The sequence below is a fragment of the Carcharhinus amblyrhynchos genome, unplaced genomic scaffold (assembly GCF_965287045.1).
Source record: "Carcharhinus amblyrhynchos unplaced genomic scaffold, sCarAmb.v2.hapA chromosome_115, whole genome shotgun sequence".
Classification (NCBI taxonomy): domain Eukaryota; kingdom Metazoa; phylum Chordata; class Chondrichthyes; order Carcharhiniformes; family Carcharhinidae; genus Carcharhinus; species Carcharhinus amblyrhynchos.
The window spans coordinates 496,366-517,962 of NW_027649855.1; the positions used below are offsets into that span (position 1 = coordinate 496,366).

At 47.3% G+C, this 21,597-nt stretch overlaps 1 protein-coding gene across 1 annotated transcript in view; it reads left to right on the forward strand.

The window, feature by feature from the left end:
* The window catches only part of rtknb (rhotekin b), a 177,418-nt gene that overhangs the window by 76,467 nt on the left and 79,354 nt on the right, over positions 1-21,597 (forward strand). The window contains exon 11 of the mRNA XM_080183009.1: positions 7,048-7,155. Coding sequence (XP_080039135.1) covers positions 7,048-7,155 — 108 coding nt within the window. The remainder of the gene's footprint in view (positions 1-7,047; positions 7,156-21,597) is intronic.

Genomic DNA, 21,597 nt, shown 5'->3' on the forward strand with positions numbered 1-21,597 from the left:
GCGTGGATAGAGGATTGGTTGTCAAATAGGAGGCAGAGAGTGGGGGTCAATGGGTGCTATTCGGATTGGCGGATGGTGACTAGTGGAGTGCCCCAGGGGTCGGTGCTGGGGCCTCAGCTTTTTACCATTTATATAGATGATCTGGAGGAGGGAACCGAGTGTATGGTGTCGAAATTTGCTGATGACACCAAGATTGGTGGAACGGCAAATTGTGCGGAGGGTGTGGAGAGTCTGCAGAAGGATCTAGATAGGCTGGGCGAATGGGCCAGGAAATGGCAAATGGAATTTAATGTTGGCAAGTGTGAGGTGGTCCACTTTGGTAGGAAGAATGGTAGGAAGGACTATTACTTACGGGGCGAAAAACTGCAGCAGGTGACGGTGCAGAGGGACCTCGGGGTCCTTGTGCATGAGTCGCAAAAACCCAGCTTGCAGGTGCAGCAGGTGGTCAGGAAGGCAAATGGGATGCTGGCCTTCATAGCGAGGGGGATTGAATATAAAAGTAGGGAGGTCTTGCTGCAGCTGTATAGGGCATTGGTGAGGCCGCAGCTGGAGTACTGTGTGCAGTTTTGGGCGCCGCACCTGCGCAAAGATATTTTGGCCTTGGAGGGAGTGCAGAGGAGGTTTACTAGGCTGATACCAGAGTTGAGGGGGTTGAACTATGAGGAGAGGCTGAATAAACTAGGCTTGTACTCGTTAGAGTTTAGAAGAATGAGGGGAGATCTCATTGAGACGTATAAGATGATGAATGGGATGGATAGGATAGAGGTGGAGAGACTCTTCCCGCTCAGAAAGGATAGTAGGACTAGGGGGCACAGCCTCAAGATAAAAGGGGAGGCGGTTTAGAACGGAGTTGAGGAGGAACTTCTTCACTCAAAGGGTGGTGAATCTCTGGAATTCTCTGCCCGTTGAAGTGGTGGAGGCTGCCTCGCTAAATATATTTAAGACGCGGGTTGATAGGTTTTTGATAAGAGAGGGGATTAAGGGTTATGGGGAGAGGGCGGGAAAGTGGAACTGAGCCACGACAGATCAGCCATGATCTTATTGAATGGCGGGGCAGGCTCGAAGGGCTAGATGGCCTACTCCTGCTCCTATTTCTTATGTTCTTATGTTCTCTGTCTCCACACGCTGGGATAGACATCTCTCTCCCTCACCGAGGGTTGAGACCCGTCGGCTACCCTCACCTGGTTTAGCCGGCTTGTCGAGGCTGTTGCCCGGGGTGTGGCCCCTGTCGTATGCACACAGCTACGGGGAGCCACAGGTGAGAGCTGAGTGCCAGGTGGGGACAAACCGCCCTGAAAGGACGTGACATGTTCCCCCGCCAAAGGTATTACCCCTCCCTGACAGCCCATACACACCCATATGTTTATTCAATGACCATTCCTGACAAGGTGAACCTAGTCAGGAGGAAAAGGAAGATGTACAAAAGGTTCAGGGAACTCGGAGAGGTTAAGGATCTTGAGGAGTATAAGGACTGTAGAAAGGAGCTTAAAAGGGAAATTAGGAGAGCCAGAAGGGGTCATGAGAAGACCTTGGCGGGTAAGATTAAGGAGAATCCCAAGGCCTTCTATAAATATGTGAAAGGTAAAAGGATGAGAAGAGAAGGGATAGGACCTATAAAAGGTGAAGGGGGAAAGGTCTGTGTGGAACCAGAAGAAATGGCAGAGGTGCTTAATGAGTACTTTGCTTCAGTATTCACGGTGGAAGCTGATCTGGGAGATTTTGCCACAGATTTGCGGCAGATGGAAAAGATTGAGTTTGTGGATATTAAGGAGGAGGATGTGTTAGAACTTTTGAATTCTATCAAGATAGATAAGTCGCCGGGACCAGATGGGATATACCCCAGGATACTGTGGGAGGTGAGGGAAGTGATTGCAGAGCCCCTGGCGATGATCTTTGCGTCGTCAATGGAGACGGGAGAGGTTCCGGAAGATTGGAGGATTGCGGATGTAGTCCCTATTTTCAAGAAAGGGAACAGAGATAGCCCGGGAAATTACCGACCGGTGAGTCTGACCTCAGTGGTTGGTAAGCTGATGGAGAGGCATCTGAGGGATAAGATTTATGAGCATTTAGAGAAGTTTAGAATGATCAGGAATAGTCAGCACGGCTTTGTCAAGGGCAGGTCGTGCCTTACGAGCCTAGTTGAAAATGTGACTGAGCACATTGACGAAGGAAGTGCAGTGGACGTGGTTTACATGGACTTCAGCAAGGCGTTTGATAAGGTCCCCCATGCAAGACTTCTTGAGAAGGTGAGAGGGCATGGGATCCAAGGGGCTTTGGCCTTGTGGATCCAGAACTGGCTTGCCTGCAGAAGGCAGAGAGTGGTTGTGGATGGGTCTTTTTCTGCATGGAGGTCCGTCACCAGTGGAGTGCCCCAGGGATCTGTTCTAGGACCCTTGCTGTTTGTCATTTTCATAAATGACCTGGATGAGGAAGTGGAGGGATGGGTTAGTAAGTTTGCCGACGATACGAAGGTTGGTGGTGTTGTGGATAGTCTGGAGGGATGTCAGAAGTTGCAGCGGGACATAGATAGGATGCAAGACTGGGCGGAGAAGTGGCAGATGGACTTCAACGCAGATAAATGTGTAGTCGTCCATTTTGGCAGGACCAATGGGATGAAGGAATACAATATCAAGGGTAGGAGTCTTAGTAGTGTTGAAGAGCAGAAGGATCTTGGGGTCCGGGTCCACAGGACTCTTAAATCGGGCTCGCAGGTGGAGGATGTGGTCAAGAAGGCGTATGGTGTACTGGCCTTCATTAATCGAGGGATTGAGTTTAGGAGTCGGGAGGTAATGCTGGAACTTTATAAGACCCTTGACAGACCCCACTTGGAGTACTGTGCGCAGTTCTGGTCACCTCACTACAGGAAGGATGTGGAAGCTATTGAAAGGGTGCAGAGGAGATTTACAAGGATGTTGCCTGGATTGGGAGGCATGCCTTATGAAGACAGGTTGAGGGAGCTGGGACTCTTCTCCCTGGAGAGACGAAGGTTGAGAGGCGACCTGATAGAGGTTTATAAAATGTTGAGAGGAATAGATAGGGTGGATTGGAACATCGAACATTACAGCGCAGAACAGGCCCTTCGGCCCACGATGTTGCGCCGACCAATTAAAAAAGCAATGACCCTCTAACCTAAACCAATCCCTTTCCATCCATAAACCTATCCACGGATCTCTTAAACGCCCCCAAACTAGGCGCATTTACAACTGCAGCAGGCAGGGCATTCCAATCCCTCACCACCCTCTGGGTAAAGAACCTACCCCTGACATCCGTCCTATAACTACCACCCCTTAATTTAAAGCTATGTCCCCTCGTGCTAGCTTTCTCCATCCGAGGAAAAAGGCTATCACTGTCCACCCTATCTAAACCTCTAATCATCTTATATGTTTCAATAAGGTCCCCTCTTAGCCGCCTTCTTTCTAACGAAAACAACCTCAAATCCCTCAGTCTCTCCTCATAGGACCTCCCCTCCATACCAGGCAACATCCTGGTAAACCTCCTCTGCACCCTCTCCAATGCCTCCACATCCTTCCTATAATGTGGGGACCAGAACTGTACACAATACTCCAAGTGCGGCCACACCAGAGTTGTGTACAGTTGCAACATGACGTTGCGACTCCTAAATTCAATCCCCCTACCAATAAACGCCAAGACACCGTATGCCTTCCTAACAACCTTATCTACTTGATTCCCAACTTTCAGGGATCTATGTACACATACACCTAGATCCCTCTGTTCATCAACACTATTCAGAGTCCTACCGTTAGCCCTATACTCCACACATCTGTTATTCCTACCAAAGTGAATTACCTCACACTTTTTTGCATTAAACTCGGAGGCTATTTCCCAGGGCTGAAATGGTCGCTACGAGAGGACACAGATTTAAGGTGCTGGGAAGCAAATACAGAGGAGATGTTAGGGGTAAGTTTTTCACTCAGAGGGTGGTGAGTGAATGGAATCGGCTGCCGTTGGTGGTGGCGGAGGCGAACTCGCTGGGGTTTTTTAAAAGACTTCTGGATGAGTATATGGGATCTAATGGGATTGGGGGTTATAGATAGGTCTATGGCTTAGGAGGTATAGATGTGTTCGGCGCAACTTGTGGGCTGAGGGGCCTGTTTGTGCTGTAGTGTTCTATGTTCTATGTTAAACACTTCGCTAAAATCCATATACACCACGTCAACTGCCTTACCCTTATCCACCTCTTTGTCACCTTTTCAAAAAACTCGATAAGGTTTGTGAGGCACGACCTACCCTTCACAAAACCGTGTTGACTCTCCCTAATCAATTTATTTCCCTCTAGATGATTATAAATCCTATCTCTTATAATCCTTTCCAAAACTTTACCCACAACAGAAGTAAGGCTCACTGGCCTATAATTCCCAGGATGGTCTCTACTCCTCTTCTTGAACAAGGGGACAACATTTGCTATCCTCCAGTCTTCCGGTACTATACCTGTAGCCAATGATGACATTAAGGTCAAAGCCAAAGGCTCTGAAATCTCTTCCCTAGTTTCCCAAAGAATCCTAGGATAAATCCCATCCGGCCCAGGGAATTTACCTATTTTCATACTTTCCAGAATTGCTAACACCTCCTCCTTATGTCCCTTAATCCCTTCCAGTCTAATAGCTGTATTTCAGTATTCTCCTCGACAACACTGACATTTTCCTGTGTGAAAAATATTCATTTGGTGCCTCTCCTATTTCTTCGGACTCCACACACAACTTCCCAACTGTCCTTGACTGGCCCTAATCTTACCTGAGTCAATTTTTTATTCCTGACATACCTGTAGAAAGCTTTAGGGTTTGTCGTGGTTCCCCAGGACGACAACTAACTCTAGCCAATCGAAACAGAGAGTTTGAGCCTTGATCCTCCAGGCAGTAGACTTTATTCTCCAGTACAAGACAATAAAGCCGGGATGTCCAGAACAATCTAACGAACCGTTCGCTTCCAGTCTTTTTATGCTCACTGCAGCTCCATACCCTGAGATCCCTTATCTCATCCTCAAGGTTGACCTCTTTTAGCCACTATTGTTTCTGGGCCTGCCATTTATCTACCTTGTTTGAGATTGGTCACTAATTAATGCATCATTTACTTCTTGAAACCATTGTAGTTCCAACCTTTATCCTTATCCAAACAGTTCTGCTTACACAACAATGGTGGTCTAGCTGACTCAGGCCAAATAGTAAAGAAAACATATTTACTTCGTTCTTCCTTTCTAGTCATAATTTCCAGTCATATATTTGATTAACATGCTGATCTCATCACATTTCAACGTACGAGTTTTAATTACAAGTTTCATTTGATGAGAGTAAATTCTCTCACATGTTCTCCTTGATCCTATCCGCCAAAGACTTCTCATTTCCCTTCCTGACTCCTCTTAACTCTCTCTTTAGCTCCTTCATGGCTAATTTATAACTCCCCAGTGCCCTAACTGAGCCTTCACGTCTCATCTTTACATAAGCCTCCTTCTTCCTCTTCAGCAGAGATTCAACTTCCTTAGTACACCACGGTTCCCTCACTCGACCACTTCCTCCCTGCCTGACAGGTACATATTTATCAAGGACTCGCAGTAGCTGCTCCTTGAATAAGCTCCACATTTCAGATGTTCCCAGCCCCTGCAATTTCCTACTCCACCCTATGTATCCTAAATCTCACCTAATCACCTCTTAATTACCTTTCCCCAGCTATAACTTCTGCCCTTCGGAATATACCTATTCCATTCCATCACTAAGGTAAACGTAACTGAATTGTGGTCACTATCACCAAAGTGCTCACCTACCTCCAAGACTAACACCTGGTCTGGTTCATTACCCAGTACCAAATCCAATGTGTCCTCACCTCTTGTTGGCCTATCTACATACTGTGTCAGGAAACCTTCCTGCACACACTGGACAAAAACTGACCCATCTAAAGTACTCAAACTATAGCATTTCCAGTCAATATTTGTAAAGTTAAAGTCCCCCATAACAACTACCCTGTTACTTTCGCTCCTATCCAGGATCATCTTTGCGATCCTTTCCTCTACATCTCTGGAACTTTTCAGAGGCCTATAGAAAACTCCCAACAGGGTGACCTCTCCTTTCCTGTTTCTACTCTCAGCCCATACTAGCTCAGTAGACGAGTCCACATCAAACGTCCTTTCTGCCACCGTAATACTGCCCTTGACTAACAATGCCACATCTCCCCCTCTTTTACCACCTTCCCTGATCTTACTGAAACATCTCAACCCCAGAATCTACAACAACCCTTCCTGTCCCTGCTCTATCCATGTTTACAAAATGGCCACAACATTGAAGCTCCAGTACTAACCCACACTGCAAGTTCACCAATCTTATTCCGGATGCTCTTGGTGTTGAAGTAGGCACACTTCAAACCACCTTCCTGCCTGCCGGTTACACTCCTGCGACTTTGAAACCTTATTCATGGCCTCACTATTCTCAACCTCCTGTACACTGGAACTCCAATTCAGGTTCCCACCCCCCTGCTGAATTAGTTTAAACTCTCCCGAAGAGCATTAGCAAATTTCCCCCCCAGGATATTGGTACCCCTCTGGTTCAGGTGTAGATCATCCTGTTTGTAGAGGTCCCACCTAGCCCAGAATGACTCCCAATTATCCAGGTATCTGAATCCCTCCATCCTGCACCATCCTTGTAGCCACATGTTCAACTGCTCTCTCTCCCTAATCCTCCCCTTGCTAGCACACGGCACGGGTAACAAACCAGAGATAACAACTCTGACTTTTAAGGGGCGTCTTGACAAATCCATGAATAGGATGGGAACGGAGGGATACGGTCCCCGGAAGGAGAGGGGGTTTAGTTCAGTCGGGGGTAGCATGGTCGGTGCAGGATTGGAGGGGCCGAAGGGCCTGTTCCTGTGCTGGAATTTTCTTTGTTCAGAATTGAACATTATATTCTGTAGACAAAGATGTCGCAGTCCCTTTGTTCGTTTCTCCAATTAGAAAGAGCTGTTCTCACTTACGATACTTCATTGTGATAGAATGCCAAGAAGGATAGGGACCTCAGTCACAGATTTTGCTGCTTTATACATCAGATGCGTGGAAGCAATGTTGTGAAGAATTAATGAAAATCGAGATATCGCCTCCACGGAAACTGCCAGTCTCCATCTCCAAGCAAGGAGCCTCACTGTATCACGAGATGGGTAGGAAACTTCAGACAATCATTTCTGTATTTTTGAGTTGAATAGTTTACATTTTAAACTGTTGTGTCTAACTCATATTGTGACTTTGTGTTCAATAGCTACAACATGGCTTGATTTTTGGAATAGGCAATTTAAAGATTTAGAACTCTCCAAGTTAATCCGATTTCTCCAATCTTTTCTCATGGCCCTGAAAATAATTTCCCCTTTTGGCTGTTGATCCAGTTCCATTGGAGAGGGCAGTGGTGAAGTGGCATCATTGCTGGATTAGCAATCCAGAGACCCAGGTTCGAATCCCACCACAGCAGAGGGTGAAATTTGAATTAATTCTGGAATTAAAAGTCTAATGATGATCAGAAAACAGTTGATGATTATTGTAAAAAAATGCCTAATCTGGCCCACATGTGACTCCAAATCCACAGCAAAGTGATCTCAACTGCCCTCAGGAAACTGGGGATAGGTAATAACTGTCATTTTGGACAATGCTTTCTCGATAACAAAACCTCAGATTGTGAGAAAAAATTTATGACCTCTGGTTAATGACTCTCATCTGATATGCAATTTAAAGGATAAGACATGACAGGAGAGCTCCAAGCTGTGGTTTGCTCCTCCTGCTCCATGTGGGAGGCTGGGGACAGTTCCAGTTCCCTGGGTCAGCGTGTGTGCAGGAAGTGCCCCCATCTACAGCTCCTGGAAGCTCGAGTTTCAGAGCTGAAGCGACAGCTGGAGATACTGTGGAGCATCCGTGAGTCAGAGAGTATTGTGGATAGCACATATAGAGAGGTGGTCACACTGCAGGCTCAGACTCCACAAGAAGGGAATGGGTGACCACCACACAGAGCAAGAGAGATAGGCAGGCAGTGCAAGAATCTCCTGTGATCATTCCCCTGCAGAACAGATATATGGCTTTGGATACTGTTGAGGGGAATGATCTCTTTGGGGAAAGCAGCAGCAGCCAAACACGTTGTACCACGGTTGGTTCTGTTGCAGAGGGGAAAGGTAGAAAGTGCACTAGTGCAATAGTTATCGGGAATTCAACTGTAAGGGGAATAGACAGGCAGTTCTGTGGCCACAAACGAGACTCCAGGATGATATGTTGCCTCCCTAGTGCTAGGGTCAAGGATGTTTTGGAACGGCTGCAGGACACTCTGAAGGAGGAGGGCGAATAGCCAGTGGTCATAGTACGTGTTTGTACAAATGATATAGGTAAAAAAGGGATGAGGTCCTAAAAGCAGAATACAGGGGGCACGGAAGAAAGTTAAGAAATCAGACCTCAAAGGTAGTGATCTCAGGATTACTACCGGTGCCACATGTTAGTCAGAGTAGAAATGACAGGAGATATCAGATAAATACGTAGCTGAAGAGATGGTGTTGGGGGAGGGTTTCAGATTCCTGGGGCATCGTGACCAGTTGTGGGGGAGGTGGGACTTGTACAAATTGGATGGGTTACACCTGGGCAGGACTGGGACTGATGTCCTGTGAAGGAGTGGGGGGGTTGGTTTTGGGTACTTGCTGGAGTGGGGAGGATTTAAACTAAAAGGGCAGGTGGATGGGAACCTATGCACGGAGTCAAAGGAGGGGATCAGAGACAAAAACAAAAGATAGACAATTGATCCTCCTGAAGACCAGAGTGGTAGACTGTGTATGGAACCAAAAGAGATGGGGGAGACACTAAATGGGTTTTTTGCATCCGTATTTACTGAGGAAATGGACATGGAGTCTACGGAAATAGGGCAAACAGGTAGGGAGGTCATGGAACCTTTACAGATTACAGAGGAGGAGGTGCTGGCTGTCTTGAGGCAAATCAGAGTGGATAAATCCCCAGGACCGGACAGGGTATTCCCAATGACATTGAGGGAGGCTGGAGTTGAACTTGCAGGGGCCCTGGCAGACATATTTAAAATGTCAGTATTCACAGGGGAGGTGTCGGATGATTGGAGGGTGGCTCATGTTGTTCCGTTGTTTAAAAAAGGTTCCAAAAGAAATCTGGGAAATTATAGGCCAGTAAGTTTGATGTCAGTGGTGGGCAAGTTATTGGAAGGTGTGATAAGGGATAGGATCTACAAATATTTGGATAGACAGGGACTTATTAGGGAGAATCAACATGGCTTTGTGTGTGGTAGGTCATGTTTGACCAATCTATTAGAGTTTTTCGAGGAGGTTACCAGGAAAGTGGATGAAGGGAAGGCGGTGGACGTTGTCTACCTGGATTTCAGCAAGGCCTTTGACAAGGTCCCTCATGGGAGGTTAGTTAGGAAGGTTCAGTCGCTAGGTATAGATGGGGAGGTAGTAAATTGGATTAGACACTGGCTCAATGGAAGAAGCCAGAGAGTGGTTGTGGAGGATTGCTTCTCTGAGTGGAGGCCTGTGTCGAGTGGTGTGCCGCAGGGATCGGTGTTGGGTCCATTGCTGTTTGTCATCTATATCAATGGTCTGGATGATAATTGGATCAGCAGATTTGCTGATGATACAAAGATTGGAGGTGTAGTGGACAGTGAGGAAGGTTTTCAAAGCTTGCAGAGGGATTTGGACCAACTAGAAAAATGGGCTGAAAAATGGCAAATGGAATTTAACGCAGACAAATGTGAGGTATTGCACTTTGGAAGGACAAACCAAAGTAGAACGTACAGGTAAATGGTAGGACTCTGAAGAGTGCAGTTGAACAGAGGGATCTGGGAATACAGGTACAGAATTCCCTAAAAGTGACGTCACAGATGGATAGGGTCATAAAGAGTGCTTTTGGTACATTGGCCTTTATAAATCAGAGTATCCAGTATAAAAGTTGGAGTGTTATGGTAAGGTTATATAAGGCATTGGTGAGGCTGAATTTAGAGTATTGTGTACAGTTTTAGAACATAGAACATAGAACACTACAGCACAAACAGGCCCTTCGGCCCACGAGTTGCGCCGATCACATCAACACCTACCAACCTATAGACCTATCTATAACCTCCAATCCCATAAAACCCCATATACTCATCCAGAAGTCTTTTAAAAGACCCCAGCGAGTTTGCCTCCACCACCACTGACGGCAGCCGATTCCATTCACTCACCACCCTCTGAGTGAAAAACTTACCCCTAACATCACTTCTGTACTTTCCTCCCCGCACCTTAAATCTGTGTCCTCTCGTAGCAACCATTTCAAACCGGGGAAATAGCCTCTGGGAATCCACCCTATCTATTCCTCTCAACATTTTATAAACCTCTATCAGGTCGCCTCTCAACCTTCGTCTCTCCAGGGAAAAGAGTCCCAGCTCCCTCAACCTAACTTCATAAGGCATGCCTCCCAGTCCAGGCAACATCCTTGTAAATCTCCTCTGTACCCTTTCAATAGCTTCTACATCTTTCCTATAGTGAGGCGACCAGAACATAGAACATAGAACATTACAGTGCAGAACAGGCCCTTCAGCCCACGATGTTGCGCCGACCAGTTAAAAAAAAACAACAACAATGACCCACTAACCTAAACCAATCCCTTTTCGTCCATAAACCTGTCCACAGACCTCTTAAACGCCCCCAAACTAGGCGCATTTACAACTGCAGCAGGCAGGGCATTCCAATCCCTCACCACCCTCTGGGTAAAGAACCTACCCCTGACATCTGTCCTATAACTACCCCCCCTTAGTTTAAAGCCATGCCCCCTCGTGCTAGATTTTTCCATCAGAGGGAAAAGGCTATCACTATCCACCCTATCTAAACCTCTAATCATCTTATATGTTTCAATAAGATCTCCTCTTAGCCGCCTTCTTTCCAGCGAAAACAACCCCAAATCCCTCAGCCTCTCCTCATAGGATCTCCCCTCCATACCAGGCAACATCCTGGTAAACCTCCTCTGCACCCTCTCCAAAGCCTCCACATCCTTCCTGTAATGCGGGGACCAGAACTGCACACAGTACTCCAAGTGCGGCCGCACCAGAGTTGTGTACAGTTGCAACATAATGCTACGACTCCTAAATTCAATCCCCCTACCAATAAACGCCAAGACACTGTATGCCTTCTTAACAACCTTATCTACTTGATTCCCAACTTTCAGGGATCTATGTACACATACACCTAGATCCCTCTGCTCCTCCACACTAGAACTGCGCACAGTACTCCAAATGAGGCCTGACAAGGGTCTTATAAAGGACAATAGGTTAGGACTTTATTCCCTGGAGCGTAGAAGAATGAGGGGAGATTTGATAGAGGTGTATAAGATTTTGATGGGTATAGACAGAGTGAATGCAAGCAGGCTTTTTCCACTGAGGCTAGAGGAGAAAAAAAAACCAGAGGGCATGGGTTGAGGGTGAAAGGAGAAAAGTGTAAAGGGAATATTAGGGGGGGCTTCTTCAGGCAGAGAGGGGTGGGAGTGTGGAATGAGCTGCCGGATAAAGTGGTAAATGCGGGGTCACTTTTAACATTTAAGAAAAACTCGGACGGGTTCATGGATGAGAGGGGTGTGGAGGGATAAGGTCCAAGTGCAGGTCAGTGGGACTAGGCAAAGAATGGTTCAGCACAGACAAGAAAGGGCCAAAAGGCCTGTTTCTGAGCTGGAATTTTCTATGGTTCTATGGCAATGGGAATGAGAAAAGTGAGAGGCAGAGAAATGAAGAGTCAGACAGGGTCATGGTGAGAAACAGTGGGAATGGGACCAAGGTTAAAATGAAAAGCCTTCAGGCTTTGTGCCTTAAAACGCGAAGCATTCGCAATAAATTGATCACGCAAATAGATATAAACGGGTATGATATAATCAGGGTTACTGCGATACGCTGCAGGGTGACTGGGGGGGAAATTGAACATCCAAGGGTACTCAGTATTTAAAGAGGACAGATAGAAAGGAAAAGCAGTGGAGTGGCATTGCTGGTTAAAGCGGAAACAATAGTGAAGGAGATCAGTCCTGACAATATGGAATTTATATGGGTACGGCCAAGAAACACCAAGGGGCAAAAAATTGTTGGGATCGTGTATAGTCCCCCAACTATAGTGGTATGGTAAGGAATGGCATTAGACAGGAAATTAGAGGTACATGTGAGAAAGGAACATATGTGATTAAGGGCAAGTTTAAGCTGCATATAGAACATAGAACATTACAGCACAGTACAGGCCCTTCGGCCCTCAATGTTGTGCCTATCCCTCTCCCTATCATTCTGGAGTGCTCCATGTGCCTATCCAATAACCACTTGAAAGTTCCTAAAGTGTCCGACTATCACAGCAGGCAGTGCATTCCACACCCCAACCACTCTCTGAGTAAAGAATCTACCTCGGACATCCCTCCTATATCTCCCAACATGAGCCTTATAGTTATGCCCCCTAGTAACAGCTACATCCACCCGAGGAAATAGTCTCTGAACGTCCACTCTATCTATCCCTCTCATCATCTTATAAACCTCTATTAAGTCGCCTTAATATAGAGTCAAATTAGTCACAGTACAATAGAAGAGGAATTTCTGGAGTGTATACAGGATGATTTTCTGGAGAAATACGTTGATGAACCAAGAAGAGAGCAGGTTATCTTGGACTGGGTATTATGTAATGAGAAGGGAGTGATTCATGCCCAGTCTCTCTTCTCTGGCCATCTTACCTACACTGTTTTGGTATTAATGACATGATTTGCATGTCTGGTGGGACAGGAGGCCATTGAAGCCCCCTGGGTGGTCAGGAGCAGTGCCAGCCTGGCACCCGAGCATGCCAAGGGGGAGTGGCCTGACTGAGAGGAGGTGTAACCTGTGATCAGGGAGGAACCTGACAGGGGGAAGGAAGGTGGGAGCTCTGCAGGGGGGAATTCTTCAGGGGGACGTTTGATCGGTGACCATGGTGACCGGGGGCAATTGGCCAGACTGACAATCAAGGGTGGGAATATGATGTCCGTGGGGAGCTGGGATGGGGAATAGCAGGAATTCATGCAGAATACAGTACACTTGGAGATCAGGGCACCTGCGCAATGGAACCCCTGAAACTCAGCAGCCAGTTTCACAGGTGAGCTGAGGCTCCGTTCCCCCTCCTACTGGTGGGAATCACATGATGGCTCCTGTTATGCACAGAGTGCCGTGAATTCACATTACTTATCTTGTTAAAGAACTGGTGAGAAAACCTACTGTTTTCCTGTCTGTTCACTCAGTTTCTCAATATGCAGATTCATAGAATAGATTTGTAGAGTTCCTACAGAAGGGGGCAATTCAGCCCATCAAGTCTGTACCAACCACAATCCCACCCAGGCCCTATTCTCATAACCCCACATATTTACCCTGCTAATCCCCCTGACACGAAGGGACAATTTTGCAGGGCAGTCCACCTAACCCACACATCTTTGGACTGTGCAAGTTGGGTAAGGGGGTGAACTGTGACACAGATGCAGAAATCCTTCAAATGATCTGGACAGGTTGGGTGAGTGGGTTAGTCAATGGCAGATGCAGTATAATTTGGATAAATGTCAGGTTATTCACATTGGAAGCAAAAGCAAGATTACGACCTGAATGGCTGTAAATTGGGAGAGGGGAGTGTGCAGAAGGACCTGGGTGTTCTTGTGCATCAGTCACAGAAAGTAAGCATGTAGGTACAGCAGGCGGTACAGAAGTTGAATGGCATATTGGCCTTCATTGCGAGGGGTTTCGAATACAGGAGCAGAGATGTGTTGTTTTGGAGGGCCGAAGGGCCTGTTTCCTGTGCTGTACTGTAATTATACAGGGCCTTGATGAGGCCCCACCGCGAGTATTTTGTGGAGTTTTGGTTTCCTTTTCTGGAGAAGGATGTTCTTGCTCTCGAGGGAGTGCAGTGAAGTTTTCATAGAATCATAGAAACCCTACAGTATAGAAAGAGGCCATTCGGCCCACCAAGGCCCTACCCCAGATTTTACCCACTAATCCCTCGAACCTACACAATTCAGGACACTGAGGGGCAATTTTACCATGGTCAATCAACCTAATCTGCACATCTTTGGACTTTCGGAGGAAACCAGAGTACCTGAAGAAAACCCACGCAGACACGAGGAGAATGTGCAAACTGCACACAGACAGCGACCTGAGCCGGGAATTGAACCCAGGACCCTGGAGCTGTGAAGCAGCATTGATAACCACTGTTTACCATGCTGATTCCAGGACTGATGTATGAGGAGAGATTGACTAGGTTAGGATTGTGAAGGGTAGGTCGTGCCTTGGTTTTGTGGAGGGTAGGTCGTGCCTTAATAACCTTATTGAGTTTTTTGAGAAAGTGACCAAAGAGGTGGATGGGGGTAAGGCAGTTGACGTGGTATATATGGATTTTAGTAAGGCGTTTGATAAGGTTCACCATGGAAGGCTTCTGCAGAAAATGCAGATAGAACATAGAACATAGAACATTACAGCGCAGAACAGGCCCTTCGGCCCACGATGTTGCGCCGACCAGTTAAAAAACAATGACCCACTAACCTAAACCAATCCCTTTTCGTCCATAAACCTATCCACGGATCTCTTAAACGCCCCCAAACTGGGCGCATTTACAACCACAGCAGGCAGGGCATTCCAATCCCTCACCACCCTCTGGGTAAAGATGTATGGGATTGGGGGTGAATTAGTTAATTGGATCAGGAATTGGCTAGCAGATAGGAGACAGAGGGTGGTGATTGATGGAAAGTATTCGTCATGGAGTTCGGTTACGAGTGGTGTGCCTCAGGGATCTGTTTTGGGGCCTCTGTTGTTTGTAATCTTTATTAATGATCTGGATGAGGGTATAGTTGGGTGGATTAGTAAATTTGCTGATGACACCAAAGTCGGAGGTGTGGTAGATAGTGAGGAAGGGTGTCATAGTTTACAGGGAGACTTGGACAGGTTGCAGAGCTGGGCCGAGAGGTGGCGGATGGAGTTTAATGCGGAGAAGTGTGAGGTAATTCACTTTGGTAGGAATAACAGATGTGTTGAGTATAGGGCTAACGGGAGGACTCTGAATAGTGTGGATGAACAGAGGGATCTAGGTGTATGTGTACATAGATCCCTGAAAGTTTGGAATCAAGTAGATAGGGTTGTTAGGAAGGCATACGGTGTCTTGGCGTTTATTGGTAGGGGGATTGAATTTAGGAGTAGCAGCGTCATGTTGCAACTGTACACAACTCTGGTGCGGCCGCACTTGGAGTATTGTGTGCAGTTCTGGTCCCCTCATTACAGGAAGGATGTGGAGGCTTTGGAGAGGGTGCACAGGAGGTTTACCAGGATGTTGCCTGGTATGGAGGGGAGGTCCTATGAGGAGAGACTGAGGGATTTGGGGTTGTGTTCACTAGAAAGAAGGCGGCTAAGAGGGGATCTTATTGAAACATATAAGATGATTAGAGGATTAGATAGGGTGGATAGTGATAGCCTTTTTCCTTGGATGGAGAAAGCTAGCACGAGGGGGCATGGCTTTAAATTAAGGGGGGGTAGTTATAGGACGGATGTCAGGGGTAGGTTCTTTACCCAGCGGGTGGTGAGGGATTGGAATGCCCTGCCTGCTGCAGTTGTAAATGCGCCTAGTTTGGGGGCGTTTAAGAGATCCGTGGATAGGTTTATGGATGGAAAGGGATTGGTTTAGGTTAGAGGGTCATTGCTTTTTAACTGGTCGGCGCAACATCGTGGGCCGAAGGGCCTGTTCTGCGCTGTAATGTTCTATGTTCTATGTTCTATGATTATATTCGCTATAGCTCAGAAAAATGAGTGGGCTTGTTATAGGTCGCTAACAGGACTGGACAGGGTAAGAACATAAGAACATAAGAAATAGGAGCAGGAGTAGGCCATCTAGCCCCTCGAGCCTGCCCCGCCATTCAATAAGATCATGGCTGATCTGTCGTGGCTCAGTTCCACTTTCCCGCCCTCTCCCCATAACCCTTAATCCCCTCTCTTATCAAAAACCCATCAACCCACGTCTTAAAAATATTTAGCGAGGCAGCCTCCACCACTTCAACGGGCAGAGAATTCCAGAGATTCACCACCCTTTGAGTGAAGAAGTTCCTCCTCAACTCCGTTCTAAACTGCCCCCCCTTTATCTTGAGGCTGTGCCCCCTAGTCCTGCTGTCCTTTCTGAGTGGGAAGAGTCTCTCCACCTCTATCCTATCCATCCCATTCATCATCTTATACGTCTCAATGAGATCTCCCCTCATTCTTCTAAACTCTAACGAGTACATAGAACATAGAACATTACAGCGCAGAACAGGCCCTTCGGCCCACGATGTTGCGCCAACCAATTAAAAAGCAATGATCCTGTAACCTAAACCAATCCCTTTTCATCCATAAACCTATTCATGGATCTCTTAAATGCCCCCAAACTAGGCGCATTTACAACCGCAGCAGGCAGGGCATTCCAATCCCTCACCGCCCTCTGGGTAAAGAACCTACCTCTGACATCCGTCCTATAGCTACCCCCCCTTAATTTAAAGCTATGCCCCCTCGTGCTAGCTTTCTCCATCCAAGGAAAAAGGCTATCACTGTCCACCCTATCTAAACCTCTAATCATCTTATATGTTTCAATAAGATCCCCTCTTAGCCGCCTTCTTTCTAACGAAAACAACCTCAAATCCCTCAGTCTCTCCTCATAGGACCTCCCCTCCATACCAGGCAACATCCTGGTAAACCTCCTCTGCACCCTCTCCAAAGCCTCCACATCCTTCCTGTAATGTGGGGGCCAGAACTGCACACAATACTCCAAGTGCGGCCGCACCAGAGTTGTGTACAGTTGCAACATGACGCTGCGGCTCCTAAATTCAATCCCCCTACCAATAAACGCCAAGGCACCGTATGCCTTCCTAACAACCTTATCTACTTGATTCCCAACTTTCAGGGATAAAGCCTAGTTTATTCAGCCTCTCCTCATAGTTCAACCCCCTCACCTCCGGTATCAGCCTAGTAAACCTCCTCTGCACTCCCTCCAAGGCCAAAATATCCTTGCGTAAGTGTGGCGACCAAAACTGCACACAGTACTCCAGCTGCGGCCTCACCAATGCCCTATACAGCTGCAGCAAGACCTCCCTACTTTTATATTCAAACCCCCTCGCTATGAAGGCCAGCATCCCATTCGCCTTCCTGACCACCTGCTGCACCTGCAGGCTGGGTTTTTGCGACTCATGCACAAGGACCCCGAGGTCCCTCTGCACCGTAGCATGCTGCAGTTTTTCTCCACGTAAGTAATAATCCTTCCTACCATTCTTCCTACCAAAGTGGACCACCTCGCACTTGCCAACATTAAATTCCATTTGCCAGTTCCTGGCCCATTCGCCCAGCCTATCTAGATCCTTCTGCAGACTCTCCACACCCTCTGCACAATTTGCCGTTCCACCAATCTTGGTGTCATCAGCAAATTTCGACACCCTACACTCGGTTCCCTCCTCCAGATCATCTATAAAAATGGTAAATAGCTGAGGCCCCAGCACCGACCCCTGGGGCACTCCACTAGTCACCAACCGCCAATCCGAATAGCGCCCGTTGACCCCCACTCTCTGCCTCCTATTTGACAGCCAATCCTCTATCCACGCTAACACCCTACCCGCAACTCCATGCCCCCTGACCTTCTGCAATAACCTCTTGTGAGGCACCTTGTCAAACGCCTTCTGAAAATCAAGAAAGACCACATCCACCGGCTCTCCTCTATCCACTGCCCTAGACACATCCTCATAGAACTCCAGTAAATTCGTCAGACACGACTTCCCTTTAACGAAACCGTGCTGCGTCTGCTCTATCAAACAATTCTCCTCAAGATGCCTCGCTATTTTCTCCTTGATCACAGATTCTAACATTTTACCTACAACAGACGTTAAACTAACCGGCCTATAATTCCCTGCCTTTTGCCTGCCACCCTTCTTAAACAACGGCGTAACATTAGCCGTTTTCCAATCTTCGGGAACTTGCCTGGAATCCAGCGAGGTTTGGAAAATAATCACCAAGGCATCCACTATCACCTCCGCCATTTCTTTCAGAACCCTTGGATGCATTCCATCCGGTCCTGGGGACTTGTCCACAATCAGTCCCTCCAGTCTGTCGAGCACTGCCTCTCGAGTAACAATAATGTCATTCAGGCCCTCCACTCCTACCATCTTTCCATCGCTAACACCCGGCAAATTATTCACGTCCTCCTCTGTGAAGACCGAAACAAAAAAGTTATTCAAGGCCTCAGCCATTTCCCCATCCCCTACCACTAAGTCCCCCTTCTCATCCTCTAAGGGTCCAACGTTCACCCTAGTCAGCCTCTTCCTTTTTATATATTTATAAAAACTCTTACTATCCTTTTTTATATTAAGTGCTAGCCCAGCTTCATAGTTTATCCTACCCTTCTTTATCAACTTCTTTGTCATTCTTTGTTGATATTTAAACCTCTCCCAATCCTCTTCTCGCCCACCACTCTTAGCTACTCTAAACGCCTCCGCTTTTAATTTAACACTTTCCTTCACCTCCTTCGTTATCCACGGCTTATTACCTCTCCTCCTACGGTCCTTTTTAACCATCGGAATAAATTTCTGCTGAGCACCAAGAAAGATCTCCTTAAAGATCCTCCACTGTTCCTCAGCAGACCTACCTTCCAATGCGCTCCCCGAGTCAACATTCGCCAATTCCTCTCTCATCCTACCGTACTCCCCTCTGTTCAAACAAAGGACGCGTGTCCAGGAACCCACTTTCTCCTCCTTCATCTGCACCAGAAACTCCCCCATACAATGATCACTCTCCCCAAGAGGATCCTTCACCACAAGGTCCCTAATTCTACCCGTCTCATTACGTAACACCAGATCCAAGATAGCTCGCTCCCTCGTCGGCTCCAACACACACTGTTCAAGGAAACTATCCCGGCAGCATTCCAACAACTCTTCCTCAAGCCCACCGCGTCCAACATGGGTCGACCAATCAATATGTAGATTGAAATCCCCCATAATTATCGCCGTCCCATTCCTGCACGCCACACTTATTTGCGCGTTAACAGCCCGCCCCCACCTCCAGATCATTATTCGGGGGCCTATAGACGACGCCCACCAGCATCTTTCTCCCTTTGCTGTTCCTAATCTCCACCCACAATGATTCCACTTTCTGCTCTTTGGTTCCTATATCATCCCTTACTACCACCCTGATGCTATCCTTAATCAGCAGAGCTACGCCCCCCCCTTTTCCCTCCCACCTATCCTTCCTAAAGGAGATTCATGGAGAATCTTTTTGATCATAAATCCCTATAGTACAGAAGGAAGCCATTAAACCCAACAGCTCTGCAGTGACCACAGTCCCATCCAGACCCTATTCCCAGAAATCCATACATTCATCCTACCAATCCGCTATTGTACCTGCTCCCACCACCTCCCCGGACCCCGATTTGCAGACATTCACCACTCCCTGTGTACAAAACTTGCCTTGCACATAACAAAGAATAAAGAACAAAGAAAATTCCAGCACAGGAACAGGCCCTTCGGCCCCTCCAATCCTGCACTGACCATGCTGCCCCCGACTGAACTAAACCCCCTCTCCTTCCGGGGACCGTATCCCTCTATTCCCATCCTATTCATGGATTTGTCCAGACGCCCCTTAAAACTCACCATCGTATCCGCTTCCACTCCCTCCCCCGGCAGAGAGTTCCAGGCACCCACCACCCTCTGTGTAAAAAATCTGCCTCGTACATCTCCTTTAAACCTTGCCCCTCACACCTTAAACCTGTGCCCCCAGTAATTGACTCTTCCACCCTGGGAAAAAGCTTCTGACTATCCACTCTGTCCATGCCTCTGATAATCTTGTAGATTTCTATCAGGTCTCCCCTCAACCTCCATCGTTCCAGTGAGAACAAACCAAGTTTCTCCAACCTCTCCGCATAGCTAATGCCCTCCATACCAGGCAACATCCTGGTAAATCTTTTCTGTACCCTCTCCGAAGCCTCCACATCCTTCTGATAGTGTGGTGACCAGAATTGAACATTATATTCCAAGTACGGCCTCACTAAGGTCCTATAAAGCTGCAATGTGACTTGCCAATTTTTAAACTCAATGAAGGCAAGCATGCCGTATGCCTTCTTGACTACCTTCTCCACCTGCATTGCCACTTTCAGTGATCAGTGGACGTGTACGCCCAGATCCCTCTGCTTGTCAGTTCTCCCAAGGGTTCTACCATTTACTGTATAATTCCGACATGCATTGGACCTTCCAAAATGCATCATCTCACCCCTTCCGGATTAAACTCCATCTGCCATTTCTCCACCCAAGTCTCCAATCAGTCTGTATCTTGCTGTATCCTCTGACAATCCTCTTCATTAGCCGCAACTGCACCAATTTTTGTGTCGTCTGCGAGGTTACTAATCAGACCAGCTACATTTTCCACTAGATCATTTCTAACAACAAAGATCCCAGAACTGATCCCTATGGAACACCGCTAGGCACAGCCTTCCATTCAGAAAAGCCAGTCTACTGCCACTCTCTGTCTTCTGTGGCCAACTCAGTAAGAACTCTCACAACACCAGAACTTCTATGGCCAAACCAGTTCTGTATCCATCTCGCCAGCTCTCCTCTGACACCGTGTGACTTCATCTTTCATACCAGTTTACCATGAGATGTATGAGATTGTGGGTAATGCAGATGTATGGGATTGGGGGTAATCTAGGTAATTGGATCAGGAATTGGCTAGCAGATAGGAGACAGAGGGTGGTGGTTGATGGTAAATATTCATCATGGAGTTCGGTTACGAGTGGTGTGCCTCAGGGATCTGTTTTGGGGCCACTGTTGTTTGTAATTTTTATTAATGATCTGGATGAGGGTATAGTTGGGTGGATTAGTAAATTTGCTGATGACACCAAAGTTGGAGGTGTGGTAGATTGTGAGGAAGGGTGTCATAGTCTACAGGGAGACTTAGATAGGTTGCAGAGCTGGGCCGAGAGGTGGCGGATGGAATTTAATGCGGAGAAGTGTGAGGTAATTCACTTTGGTAGGAGCAACAGATGTGTCGAGTATAGGGCTAACGGGAGGACTTTGAATAGTGTGGATGAACAGAGGGATCTAGGTGTATGTGTACATAGATCCCTGAAAGTTGGGAATCAAGTAGATAAGGTTGTTAAGAAGGCGTACGGTGTCTTGGCGTTTATTGGTAGGGGGATTGAATTTAGGAGTCGCAGCGTCATGTTGCAACTGTACACAACTCTGGTGCGGCCGCACTTGGAGTATTGTGTGCAGTTCTGGTCCCCACATTATAGGAAGGATGTGGAGGCGTTGGAGAGGGTGCAGAGGAGGTTTACTAGGATGTTGCCTGGTATGGTGGGGAGGTCCTATGAGGAGAGACTGAGGGATTTAGGGTTGTTTTCGTTGGAAAGAAGGCGGCTAAGAGGGGATCTTATTGAAACATATAAGATGATTAGAGGTTTAGATAGGGTGGATAGTGATAGCCTTTTTCCTCGGATGGAGAAAGCTAGCACGAGGGGGCATGGCTTTAAATTAAGGGGGGGTAGCTACAGGACGGATGTCAGGGGTAGGTTCTTTACCCAGCGGGTGGTGAGGGATTGGAATGCCCTGCCTGCTGC